This window comes from Elephas maximus, chromosome 11 (genome assembly GCF_024166365.1).
Source record: "Elephas maximus indicus isolate mEleMax1 chromosome 11, mEleMax1 primary haplotype, whole genome shotgun sequence".
Classification (NCBI taxonomy): Eukaryota; Metazoa; Chordata; class Mammalia; order Proboscidea; family Elephantidae; genus Elephas; species Elephas maximus.
The window spans coordinates 29,266,984-29,281,423 of NC_064829.1; the positions used below are offsets into that span (position 1 = coordinate 29,266,984).

Genomic DNA, 14,440 nt, shown 5'->3' on the forward strand with positions numbered 1-14,440 from the left:
AGTCTTTGGCAGACTTTCTGAGGACAGAAGGCAAGGGGAGGAGATTATTACATACCTGGGAAGGATCGAACAAGGTGGCAGGGGGCAGAGAGATGCATGAACACACATAAAACGAGGTTGTGTATTATCAGAAGGAAGGATGAAAGGAAAGAAAGAAGGTGTCAATATCTCGTATTCATGGTGACAATAATGGTTTCTTTATGATGATGGTAGTAGTCCTGTCTAAGCTCTGGACTCCCACCTTAAAGAATGTCCTGCTTGGTTGCATTCATGGCCTCTGTTGAATTTAAAGGAACAGGTGGGCATTTGGGTTTTGGATTTTTTTTTTTGTTGTTGCCTTAAGGAATCCTGACCTTAAGTGCCTGTGTATGTTAATCCCATCTCTTCAGCTCATGTGGAGAATACTTCTTCCTTCCTTTCCACTTTCAACCTATTTGTGTCCATGGATTCAAGGTTTATCTCTTGTAAACAGCATATAGTTGGATCATGTTTATCCATTCTGCCACTCTCTGCCTTTTGATTGGAGCATTTAGTTCATTTACATTCACTATAACTACTGATAAGAAGTGACTTACTTCTGCCATTTTGTTATTTGTTTTTTGTGTCTTAAGCCTTGTCTTTGACTTTTGGTACTGCTTGTTTTTGTGTTTTATTAGTTTGTTGTAGTGATCCTTTTCGGTTCCCTTCTCTCCTTTTCCATGTATTTTTTATGTATTTTCTTAGCAGTTACCATGAATATTACATTTAAGAGCTTGTATTTATAATATTGTAGTGTTAGTTGGTACCACCTTAATTTCAGTAACATGCCAGAAATTCTGTATGTTTACCATCCCTCCTCCCCCTTTGTTGTCATTGTCACTAATTATATCTTTATATTTCATTTGCGCTGTAACATAATTTTATTTTTGCCTTTTATATATTTGTTATTAAAAAACGTGAAGGACAAGACACTTAGAGTTATAAAGAATGAATACCTGATTACTAGCTCTTATACTTGTCCATGTTTTTCCCTTTATTAGGGATCTTTCTTTTATGGAAAACTTTCAATCACTTCGTAGTGTCTTTTCCCTTTCATCTACAGAACTCCCATTAGTATTTTTTGTAGGGCTTGTCTAGTGGATGTGAACTCTCTCTGCTTCTGTTGGTTTGAGAGTGTTTTAATTTTACCTGCATTCTTTTCCTTTTTTATTGTACTTTAGATGAAGGCATACAGAACAAACTAGCTTCTCATTAAACATGTAGTATACATATTGTTTCGTGACATTGATTGCCAACCCCATGACATTTTTTTTTTTTATTTATTCTTTCGTGACATTGATTACCAATCCCATGACATGTCAACACTATATCTTCTTGACATTGGGCTCCCTATTACCAGCTTCCCTTTCCCCTCCTGCCTTTTTGTCCTTGTCCCTGGGCTGGTGGGCCCGTTTAGTCTCATTTTGTTCTATGGGCCTGTCTAATCTTTGGCTGATGGGTGAACCTCAGGAGTGACTTCATTACTGAGATATAAAGGTATGAGGGGACCATACTCTCAGGGTTGCTCTAGTCTCTGTCAGACCAGTAAGTCTGGACTTTTTTTTTTATATAAGTTAGAATTTTGTTCTACATTTTTCTCCAGCTCTGTCTGGGACCCTCTATTGTGATCCCTGTCAGAGCAGTCTGTGGTGGTAGCCAGGCACCATCTAGTTGTACTGGACTCAGTCTGGTGGAGGCCATGGTAAATGTGGTCCATTAGTCCTTTGGACTAATCATTCCCTCATGTCTTTGGTTTTCTTTATTCTCCCTTGCTTCAGATGGAATAAGACCAGTGGAGTATCTTAAATGGCCACTCAGAAGCTTTTAAGACCCCAGATGCTACTAACCAAAGTAGAATGTAGAACATTTTCTTTATAAGCTTTGTTATGCCAATTGAGCTAGATGTTCCTTGAGACCAAGAAATTTTACCCTCATTCTTGAAGGATACTTTCACTGAGTATAGTGTACTTGGTTGACAGTTTTTTTTCTTTGAATACTTTAAATAGATCATTGTATTGCTTTCTGGCCTCTAATGTTTCTGAGGAAAAATTGGCACTGTCTTATTGGAGATCCTTTGTATGTGACCATTTGCTTCTCTCTCATTGCTTTAAGGATTCTGTCTTTATCTTTAATTTTTGAGAGACTAACTATGATATGTCTTGGTGTGTATCTCTTTGGGTTTATCCTGCTTGGTGTTCTGTAAGCTTCTTGGATTTGTAGATTCATGTCTTTCTTAAATTAGGGAAAATTTCTGTCATTATTTCTTCAAATATTCCTCCCCTCCCTTCCTCTCATCTTATTCTGGAATCCCCATGATGCATATATTAGGTCTCTTGTTGCCCCTTAATTCCCTTAAACCGTGTTCAGCCTTTTTGAGCCTCCTTTCTTGTTGCTCTTTAGCTTTGTAATTTTAACTGTTTTGCCCTCTAATTTGCTAATTCTTTCTTCTGCCTGATTAAATCTGTTGCTAAGTCCTTCTATTATGTTTTTTTATTTTATTTTTCAGTTATTGTCTCTTCAGTTGCAATCTCTTTTTTTAGATCCTCGTTTTCTTATTACATTGTTTTTCTTATTTCTTTTAGCTGTTTATCTGTTTTTCCCTTTAGTTCTTCAATTATGTTTAATGTCGTTATACTATAGTCTTCCGTTTTTTTCATTATTTGGCCATTCCTAGATGTACTTTTACTTCCTTTTTCATGTTCATTTGGAAGGGTCATTATTTCTCTTTTTTGTGTGTGTATCTTGTAATTTTTTTGTTGGCATTAGGATTTTCAAGGGTGTTAACTTTCTCAGTGTTCCCCAGTATTTGGTTTTTTTTTTCCCATGCCTCTGCCTGCAAGAATCTCTTAAGTGGGCAGATCCTTCAGCCTTTGCTTACCATTTTCTCTCCCTCTTTGTGATAGCTCCTTTTCCCTCCCTGGTTTAATTGGGATTCAGAAATTCCAGATTTCGTTTTTCAGCTTGCAGTCTCTCCCAAATGCAGGTGATAACATGCTGTGGTCAGTCTGTCCACCAGAAGGCACTGCCACTCAGGTGAGATATCATGTACTAATCAATATGTTCACCAGGGTGCACAGTCCCCTCTTTCTAGTTATTGCTCCCTTCCCTTCTCTGTTTCCACAATCACATTTTTAGTTGGAAAACCTATGCCCAGCAAGTCTCTTACAGGGCTGGATGTTACCCTTTGGTTTTGCCTGAGATTTCCTTCCCTTCTCTGTGGGGGCTGCTTATATCTGACCTGGCATTCAGGGGATACACAGACCAACTTTCCTCTGTTTCTGGAGGAGGAGGGACTGGTACTCCCCAGAAGGACCTCTGAGAAATCTGTCTTGTTGATGTTAGAGCCCCAGTGGTCTCTGGTGGTTGAGGGAGCAGCCTCTACTTAGGTGACCCACCTCCTAACTCCACTGTAGGGTACTGTGTTAGCAATCTAGGGCTGCTATAACAGAAACATCACTAGTGGATGGCTTTAACAAAGAGAAGTTTATTCTCTCACAGTCCAGTAGGCTCTAAGTTCGAATTCAGGGCACTTTCTCCAGGGGAAAGCTTTCTTTCTCCATCGGCTCTGGAGGAAGGTCCTTGTGATGCATCAGTCTTCCCTTGGTCTGCGAGCATCTCAGCACAGGAACCTCAGGTCCAAAGGATGCACTCTGCTTCCAGTGCTGCTTTCTTGGTGGTATGGGGTCCCTATGTCTCTCTGCTCGATTCTCTCTTTTATATCTCAAAAGAGATTGGCTTAAGACACTATATAATCTTGCAGATCTCATCAGTATAAATGCCACTAATCCATCTTATTACATCATAGTGATAGGATTTACAACACATAAGGAAATCACATCAGAAGATAGAATGGTAGTCGTACAAGGGAATCATGACCTAGCCAAGCTGGCAGATATTTTGGAGGGACGCAATTCAATCTATGACAGGTAGCTTTTGTAGGAGTTCTTATCAGTCCAGCAGCTGACGGTTACTGGTCAGGGCAGGGGTAGTCATACTTCTGGGGAGGTTTGCCTTGTTGTTATCAAATCCCATTCTATGGTACGTTCACTGTGGGTATAGCCTCCACTCAAAATACTTGTTTCCTAGCACACAGCAGCCTTAATGCTGACTCTAAGGGGGAGCAGAGAGACCCAAATTGATCCCCAGGGACATCTGTCCTGTTGGTTTCAGAGGCCTGAGCTATGAGGTGCACAGGGAGGCAGGTAGAGTGCTGACCATGGAAGCAGACTCCGCTGTGATGACCTTCTGTAGCATTTTGCAACAGCCTGGCAACCAAAAATTACCAGGAGGTGAAGAGGTTATTACGCTCTGGTCAGATTCCCATAGAAATCTGCCTTGTTGTTATCAGAGTCCCCCTGGTAGATTTTTGGCTATGAGTGCAGCCTCCACTCCATACTGCTGCTTCCTAACACACATCAGCCTCAGCCAGCAACCCTCAGTGTCAACTGTAAGTGTGGGCAGCCTAACCCTAATTGACTCCCAGGGTGGTTTTCCCTGTTGGGTTCAGAGTCTAGAGCTATGGAGCATGCAGGGATCCAGGTAGAGTGCTGATATGGGAGCCAACTCCACTGCAGGGTATTTCTGTAGTAACTAATAGCCAGCTTGCAAGTGACAGTGTCTAGGTCGGGGAGGACCCGTCATGCACCAAATGGATCTCCAGGGAGGTCTGCCATATTGCTGTCTGAACCTGCCCTGTAATATGTTGGCTGTGGGTATAGCTGCCACTAAAGATGCTTGCTTTTTAGCACACAGCACCCTCAGTCAGGAGTCCTCAGCAATGACCAAAAGTGGGAGCAGACAGACCTGAACTGATTCCTATTGATTTCAGAGGCCTGAGCTATGAGGTGTGCAGGAAGGTAGATGGAGTGTTTACTATGAGACTCCACTGCACATTTCTTCTGTAGCATTTCATGGTAGGCTTGCAGCCAAGGGTGTCTGGGTGGGGAAGGTGCCAGCATACTTCAAATGGATTCCCGGGGAGGTCTGCCTTGTTGCTGTCAGAGTCCCCCCCGGAGTATGTTGGCTGTGGGTGTAGCTTCCACTAAAGACACCTGCTTCTTAGCACACAGAAGCCTCAGTCAGCAGTCCATAGCACTGATTGAAAGGGGGAGCAGACAGACCAGAACTGACTCCCCAGGAGGTCTGTCCTGTTGGTTTCAGAGATCTGAGCTCTTTAGTGCTCAGGGGGCAGGTAGAGTGTTGACTATGAGAGTAGACTCCGCTGCATGGGCCTTCTTTTGCAATTCACAGTAAGCTTACAACAGTGTCAGAGTGAGGAATGTATTGGTACACTCCAGACAGACCCCCGGTGTGGTCTGCCTTCTTGATTTTAGGGCAGAAGTTTGGAGTCCTGTCACTTTGTACAGGCAGGGGCTGTGGTGGTTAGGGAGTCAGGCTATTTTTCTGGGGCCGCTATCCCAGTTCACAGCAGCTAGCAGCCCACATGGTTGAGGGAGTGGTAGCGATTTTCCTTTCATATGCGCCTCGTTGATTTGTTGGTTGTTGCCCATCTGCAGTTCTCTACTTCTTTCCTTTGCTCCCCAATTCAGATTCCAAGTCCCTCAAATGTGAGCACCATTTCCTTTTTGTATTTCTTGTCATATTTGTGGGGGAGGATCAGAATGATAGTTTTTTTACTCTGCCATCTTACCAGAATTCCACAATGAGCATTTGAAAAAGAATTTGAATATCAGAAGACTAAGAAAGCCTCTTTGAAAATTGTTGATGAAAACCTTGAATAGTTTACAGAAGTGACCTTTCTGCTTGTCTTATAAAAATAAAACATGGAGCAACAGGTGTCAGGGTAAGTTGGTCGGAAAAAGTACACCGAAAACAAAAAAAACAGACGTTTTATTATTCTGAGAATTAAAACATAGTTATAATTGCATATTCTTCATCTAAATTTTGTCAAGTGTAATACAAAATAGACTTATCTTCATAATTTTAATCTTTTTTTTTTTCAAGTTAAAGACCCAGTGAAGTTATTTCTAAATACCCCTCCCCCCACCAAATGATGTACTATGAAATGACGGTCCTTGTTTCAAGTGGATTTACCTTAAAGTTAACATCACTCCCACTTGCAGCCTGTACCAGGTATTTTCTCAGTTAACTAGAACCTGTTCTTATTTCAAGGAGCCCTCGTGGTACAACGCTTAAGCACTCTGCTGCTAACCAAAAGGTTGGCCGATTGAACTCACCCAGTGGTACCACAGGAAAATGACCTGGCAATCTGCTACCATGAAGATTACAGCCTAGAAAATCCTATAGGGCACTTCTACTCTGTCACATGGGATCATTATGAGTCGAAAATCTACTTGATGGCACCCTACAAGAAAATTCTTATTTCAGTCTAGCAAAAGAAACGAAATTGAAGAGGTTTTGGCCCGTGAAAGAATTAATGTTTTGCCTATCATGTCTCAGTATTTATTCTTACTGGTCACCAAGAGACTCTCCCAAAGGAATAATTTCTCCCTTATTTCTAGTCGCTTTTGAAATCATGCAGATTCCAAAAAGGACAATAACAACACCAAGAGGAGATATCATATAACTTTACTTTTTATTGCATCCTAGTGATTTTGAGGATGTTATTGAACATGGTTTTAAAATTTAGCATTTCTTTTATCAGTTACCTTGTTCAGATCACTATATTTAAATACCCAACAGTATTGTCTAATGCTTTAAGGAAAACTGCACACAGCGCCTGAGTTACTCTACATGTTACAAGAGACGCCTTGACTTTTTTTGTCTTTGGGGGAGATTGCAGCATAAAAAGCGTCAGTAACTTCCCTAGTCACAACAAAGAGGTCCTATGCCAGGGTGGATGCTCAGTTTCGGCCTGACGGTAACTGCAGGGTGGGGCCGTGGCCTCCTCTTAAAGACAGCTTCTGTCTGCTCATTTGTTTTAGTGGACTTTACTTTTTAGAACAGCTTTAGGTTTGCAGAAATGTGTGATTTTTAAACGCACTTTTAACTCCAAGTTCTTTTCCTTTCCCTACAGACGTCGCCTCATCTCCCAGAGGTCTTCCTTGGAGACACTGGAAGACATTGAAGAGAACGCACCTCTACGGAGGTAATTTTTCAGTGTTGCACTTATGTATGCATAGACAGTTTGTAGTACAAGGTGGTAGCAAAAGTCTGATTTTTTTAAGAAAAAGCTTTTCAATGTACAGAATTAAATTTAAAAATGACAGTCTGATCCCCAGACTATGGAACATATTCCTAGTTTGAAACCCCAACTCCGAGGCCCATTAGGAATAGAAAACTATTCAATCCCAATTATTTATTGCTGTTGTTTGCCACCGTCAAGTCAGACCCCGACTCATGGCCACCCCATGCACAATGAAGCTAAACACTGCCTGGTCCTATGCCATCCCCACCATCGGTTGTTAATTGGACCGTGGTGATCCATAGGATTTTCACTAGCTGATTATCAGAGTTAGATGGCCAGGCCCAATTTGTGTTTATTTGGCTCGTCTTCCCCTTGGTAGTTTCCTTCATGTGCTTTCTTGTTTTGAAAGTTGCTACTTAATGGAAGAAGAGCCGCTCCTTTTCTCGGCTCTTTCCCCAGAAACAACACTGTAGTTCCTTATACTAGACTTCATTTTCAGCAACAGGGACACCAGTACTTATGAGATGGCCACGGTGTCACTTCACAGGTAGCCACAGAGGAAACTTGACTAGAATAGTTGTGAGCACTCTGCTCAGTTGGGCCTGAGAGTGCTCCAGTTCTCCCTCAGGACTGGAAAGTGCTGGCTGGGCATCTTTCTGGTGACAGCCATTGCAGAGCTGTCCTGTTCCTCCACCTGGCAGATGTTCCTCCTCTACCTTGGGCCTCTCCACCCTGCCCCTTGTCTGCACCACCAGCCAGCCAGGCTCTCCCCAAGTGGAGGGGAAAATGCTCACATAGTTGATCTCCTTGAATCCTCACTGTAGCCCTGGGCTAGGCAGTGTGGGGGGCTTCCTGCTGCAGAAGGGGCGGAGGAGGGCTGCTGTGGCTTTCCTGGGTATGCGGGCAGGCAGCTGGGGAGGAGGGCCCTCCAGAGGGTTTGTGCACCCAATCCAGTTGCATCAGCTCTTCAGCTTTGGCTGCCAGTGGGGACTCGGGCTTGGCTCTGCCTTTGAGCCTGGGAGGTGCTGATGTGGAGGGCAGCATTTGTCCAGAAATGGTGTGCTCTGCCTGGAGCCTAATCCTAGGTTGTAGGTGTCGACCTCAGGCTCTGCCTGTGGGAATGAAGAGGAGAGTGAGCACAGAGGGGCCCAGTGTCTCAATGCAGGAATCTCATCACTGACATGATTCCAAAGAGAAAGACTGTGCTGAACAGCTGCTTTCCACTGTTGAAGTCTTCTGTATTTTTGAAAACATGTGCATCCTGTAAATGGGGCAGCGGTGATTCAGTATTAGCATTCTTGTTTTACATGCAGGAGACCCAGGCTTGATTCCTGGCCAACGCACCTCTTGCGCAGCCACCACCCATCTGTCAGCGGAGGCCTGTATGTTTCTTTGATGCTGCCCAGGTTTCAGCGGAGCTGCCAGACTAATACAGGCTAGGAAGAAAGGCTTGGCAATCCACTTCCAAAAATCAGCCAATAAAAACCCTATGGATCACAATGGTCTGAGCCTCAGCTGATCATGGGGATGGTGCAGGACCGGGCAGCGTTTCATTCCCTTGGTGCATGGGGTCACCATGAGTCAGGCAGACTCAACAGCGGATAACAACAGCATGTATCCCCTGGGACCATCTCAGGAGGAGTGGCATGTAGCTGCATGAAGAGCGTGGCTTGGGTACAGTGTTCTTCCATTAGTCACTGTTCAGTGTTGGGAGAAGGCTTTCTCCCTGCTCTGCCAGTCAGCTGGCAGGAGTCATACAAAAAGCTACGTTAAAGTCAAATTAGAGAGCTGGCTTGGGTCCAAAGCAACCAGTTAGGGTGGAAGAGAAACCTTCTCAGCCCAGACCGTGTGGCTCTGGTATTAGAGCAGGTAAGGTCATGTTCTGACTAATTCTCTCCCTTATCCCTGCCGCAAACAGGAAAATTAATAAATAAAACTCAAAAGCCCCTGGTGTTTCAAGAGGCTGCTCGAAGCCAGTCATATGAGCAGTGCCCTGACAGTGAGCCCAAGGAAACCAGGCAATTCAGGGTGCAGGCTAAAAAAGGTTATTCCCACCCCAGGGATTCCAGGACACGGCTGTTACACCTCAGAACGCGCGTATTATATTTTGAGACAGTTAAGGAGAGGTCCTTGTCAAGGATTTCATTTTACTTGGATCCACAATCAACATCCATGGAAGCAGCAGTCAAGGAATCAAAAGACGCATTTCATTGGGCAAATTGGCTGCAAAAGACCTCTTTAAAGTGTTGAAAAGCAAAGATGTCACCTTGAAGGCTAAGGTGTACCTAACCCCAGCCATGGTCTTTTCAGTCACCTCCTATGCATGGGAAAGCTGGACAGTGAATAAGGAAGACTGAAGAATTGACACCTTTGAATTGTGGTGTTGGAGAAAAATATTGAATATACCATGGACTGCCAAAAGAATGAACAAATCTAAATCTGTCCTGGGAAAAATACAACCAGAATGCTCCTTAGAAGCAAGGATGGCAAGACTACGTCTCACATACTTTGGACATGTTGTCAGAAAGGATCAGTCCCTGGAGAAGGACATCATTCTTGGTAAAGTAGAGGGTCAGCGAAAAAGAAGACCCTCAACGAGATTGACACAGTGACTGCAACAATGGGCTCAAGCATAACAGCAGTTGGGGAGATGGTGCAGGACCAGGCAGTGTTTTATTTTGTTGTACATGAGGGCTCTGTGAATCAGAACTGACCCAATTGCACCTAACAACAGGAACAACAACAAGGAGAGGCCCAAGCAGCACCTAGAGCTGTGTTCCTGGTCAGTGCCCTGTCACCCTTGTGCCCCTCTCCATCTTAGAATCAGCCCAGACTGCCCTCTGTCCCTCTACTTCTCAACTCTGTGATAGTACAAGTGAATAGAGTAAGAAAGTCCTATCTGTCTTAACGATGCGTTCTTCTAAGTCATATTTACCCCGGTTGCTATCAAGTCGACTCTGACTCATAGCATAGCAACCCTATAGGACAGACTAGAACTGCCTGTGATAGGGTTTCCAAGGAGCACCTGGTGGATTCAAACTTATGACCTTTTGGTTAGCAGCCGCAACTCTTAACCAGTACCCCACCAGCATTTCCAAGTCATATTTACAGGATACTGTAATTCATTTGGAAACCCTGGTGGCATAGTGGTTAAGTGCTAAAGCTGCTAACCAAAGGATCAGCAGTTCATATCCACCAGCCGCTCCTTGGAAACCCTATGGGGCACTTCTACTCTGTCCTATAGGGTCGCTACGAGTTGGAAATCGACTCAACTGCAACGGGTTTGGGTTTTTTTTTTTTTTTTTTTTGTATACTTCATTTAAAGTGAATCTTCTTTAAATATGGAATTAAAAAATAAGTCAAAGAAAGGGAGTTGGGGCAGTTTTAGAAGTCTTTATCTCCCCAAATAGGTTTTTTTTTTTTTTTTTAAATCATTCGGATATTTACTTAGAAACTTACTTGTTCCTAGGAAATGCACTTAGCATGTTGTAGAGGGAAGGATATTAGTTTGGGAGTCCTTGGCCTGAGTCTTTTACCAACTAGTTATGTGGCCTTGGAATGTTCCCTTAGCCTCTCTGATGCCTCAGTTTTTCCATCTGTAGAAGAGGAGAGCCAAATTGTCTGATCTCTGGGGTCCTTTCCAGCTCTGTGATTCTGCAAAATGAATGCACCAATAAGCTCTGGGAACTGTGGGGGTGGAAGGCTATCAGCCTTACTTGCTTTTAAAGTTAGCACTTTGAAGGAATGGCTCCGAGGCATCTATTAAAAACCTTTTGCATAATTAAAGCATATCTCATAATCAGCGCTAACAAGAAAAAAGATAATCTTTCGCTGAGTTAGTTTTTAATTTGATTCTGTCCTAATTAAATTTTGCATCACTTAAAATGTATGTTTTTAAACACATGTTGTTATTGTTAGGTGTGGTCGAGTCGGTTCCAACTCATAGCAATCCTATGCACAACAGAACAAAACACTGCCCGGTCCTGCGCCATCCTTACAATCATTGTTATGCTTGAGCTCATTGTTGCAGCCACTGTGTCAGTCCACCTCGTTGAGGGTCTTCCTCTTTTCCGCTGACCCTGTGCTTTGCCAAGCATGATGTCCTTCTCCAGGGACTGATCCCTCCTGACAACATGTCCAAAGCATGTAAGACACAGTCTCACTTCCCTTGCTTCTAAGGAGCATTCTGGTTGTACTTCTTCCAAGACAGAGTTGTTCGTCCTTTTGGCAGTCCATGGTATGTATTCAGTATTCTTAGCTAATACCACAATTCAAAGGCCTCAAATCTTCGGTCTTCCTTATTCATTGTCCAACTTTCACATGCATATGATGCGATTGAAAATACTATGGCTTGGGTCAGGTGCACCTTTGTCTTCAGGGTGACATCTTTGCTCTTCAACACTTTGAAGAGGTCCTTTGCAGCAGATTTGCCCAATGCAACGCGTCTTTTGATTTCTTGACTGCTGCTTCCATGGGTGTTGATTGTGGATTCAAGTAAAATGAAATCCTTGACAACTTCAATCTTTTCTCTGTTTATCATGATGTTGCTTATTGGTCCAGTTGTGAGGATTTTTGTTTTCTTTATGTTGGGGTGCAATCCATACTGAAGGCTGTGGCCTTTGATCTTCATTAGTAAGTGCTTCAAGTCCCTTTCTTTTTCATCAAGCAAGGTTGTGTCATCTGCATAACACAGGTTGTTAATGAGTCTTCCTCCAAACCTGATGCCCTGTTCTTCTTCATATAGACCAGCTTCTCATTATTTGCTCAGCATACAGATTGAATAGGTACGGTGAAAGGATACAAACCTGACACACACCTTTCCTGACTTTAAACCAATCAGTTTCCCCTTGATCTATGTAAAAGTTCCCCATGAGTACAATTAAGTGCTCTGGAATTCCCATTCTTTGCAGTGTTATCCATAGTTTGTTATGATCCACATAGTCAAAAGTCAAATGCCTTTGCATAGTCAATGAAACAGAAGCAAACATCCTTCTGGTATTCTCTGCTTTCAGCCAGGATCCATCTGACATCAGCAATGATATCTCTGGTTCCATGTCCTCTTCTGAAACCAGCCTGAATTTCTGGCAGTTCCCTGTCAATACACTGCTGCAGCCGTTTTTGAAAGGTCATCAGCAAAATTTTGCTTGCGTGTGATATTAATGATATTGTTCTATGATTTCCACATTTGGTTGGATCACCTTTCTTGGGAATAGGCATAAATATGAATCTCTTCCAGTCAGTTGGCGAGGAATCTGTCTCCCGTATTTCTTGGCATAGATGAGCGAGCACCTCCAGTGCTGCACCTGTTCGTTGAAGCATCTCGTCTGATATCCCGTCAATTCCTGAAGCCTTGTTTTTGGCCAGTGCCTTCAGTGCAGCTTGGACATCTTCCTTCAGTACCATTGGTTCCTGATCATATGCTACCTCTTGAAATGGTTGAACATCAACTAATTCTTTTTGGTGTAATGACTCTGTGTATTCCTTCCATCTTCTTTTGATAGTTCCTGTGTCGTTTAATAGTTTCCCCATAGAATCCTTCACTATTGCAACTCGAGGCTTGAATTTTTTATTTAGTTCTTTCAGCTTGAGAAACGCCGAGCATGTTCTTCCCTTTTGGTTTTCCATCTCCAGTTCTTTGCAAATGTCATTATAATACTTTACTTTGTCTTTTCGAGCCACCCTTTGAAATCTTCTCTTTAGTTCTTTTACTTCATCATTTCTTCCTTTTGCTTTAGCTGCTTGACCTTTGTGAGCAAGTTTCGGAGTCTACCCTGATGTCCATCTTGGTCTTTTCTTTCTTTCCTGTCTTTTTGATGATCTCTTGCTTCATGTATCATGTCCTTGATGTCATTCCACAATTCATCTGGTCTTTGGTCACTAGTGTTCAATGCATCAAGTCTATTTTTGACATGGTTTCTAAACTCAGGTGGGATATACTCAAGGTCATTTTTTGGGTATCATGGACTTGCTCTGATTTTTTTCAGTTCCAGCCAGAACTTGCACATGAGCGATTGATGGTCACTTCCACAGTTGGCCCCTGGTTATGTTCTGACTGAAGATACTGAGCTTTTCTATCATCTCTTTCCACAGATGTAGTCAGTTTGATTCCTGTGTGTTCCATCTGGCAAGGTCCATGTTGTAGAGTTGCCATTTATATTGGTGAAAGAAGGTATTTGCAATGAAGAAGTCATTGGTCTTGCAAAATTCTATCATTTGATGTCTGGCATTGTTTCTATCACCAAGGCCATATTTTCCAACTACTGATCCTTCTTCTTTGTTTCCAGCTTTTGCATTCCAATCACCAGTAATTATCCATGCATCCTGATTGCATGTTCGATCAATTTCAGACTGCAGCAGCTGATAAAAATCTTCTATTTCATCATCTTTGGCCTTAGTGGTTGGTGCATAAATTTGAATAATAGTCTTATTAATTGGTCTTCCTTGTAGGCATATGGATATTACCGTATCACTGACAGCATTGTACTTCAGGGTAGATCTTGAAATGTTCCTTTTGACAATGAATGCAACACTGTTCCTCTTCAAGTTGTCATTCCCAGCATGGTAGACTTTATGATAGTCCAGTTCAGAATGGCCAACACCACTCCATTTCAGCTCAGTAATGCCTAGGATATCAATGTTTATGTGTTCCATTTCATTTTTGACGATTTCCAATTTTCCTAGATTCATACTTTGTACCTTCCACGGTCCAATTTTTAATGGATGTTTGCAGCTGTTTCTTCTCATTTTGAGTCGTGCCACATCAGCAAATGAAGGTGTCAAAAGCTTTACTCCATCCACATCATTAAGGTCGACTCTACTTTTAGGAGGCAGCTCTTCCCCAGTCATCTTTTGAGTGCCTTCCAACCTGGGGGGCTCATCTTCCGGAACTATATCAGTGTTCCGCTGCTATTCATAAGGTTTTCACTGGCTAATGCTTTTCAGAAGTAGACTGCTGGGTCCTTCTTCCTAGCCTGTCTTAGTCTGGAAGCTCAGCTGAAACCTGTCCTCCATGGGTGACCCTGCTGGTATCTGAATACTGGTGGCATAGCTTCCAGCATCACAGCAACACGCAAGCCCCCACAGTACGACAAACTGACAGATACGTTGGTGGCTTTGAAATTAATGTGTTCTCTGCTTACCCAGCCCTAACCTGAGCACCCAGTATTCTGGTTTCCTTAGCAATTGTTGCTAACCCTGTAGTGTTTTTAATACATTTCTTAGATTCCCTGGTGGTTTAGTTCAATGCTAAAAAAGAAAACACAAAACAACAAAACAGCTTGCTGAATGAAGGGCTGGGTTAGCAGTGTGTACAGT

The 14,440-nt window shown here is 42.8% G+C and overlaps 1 protein-coding gene across 1 annotated transcript in view; it reads left to right on the plus strand.

Annotated features, from left to right (window-relative positions):
- Positions 1–14,440, plus strand: part of CABLES1 (Cdk5 and Abl enzyme substrate 1) — a 152,057-nt gene that overhangs the window by 48,881 nt on the left and 88,736 nt on the right. Inside the window, exon 2 of the mRNA XM_049901310.1 lies at positions 7,016–7,087. Coding sequence (XP_049757267.1) covers positions 7,016–7,087 — 72 coding nt within the window. The remainder of the gene's footprint in view (positions 1–7,015; positions 7,088–14,440) is intronic.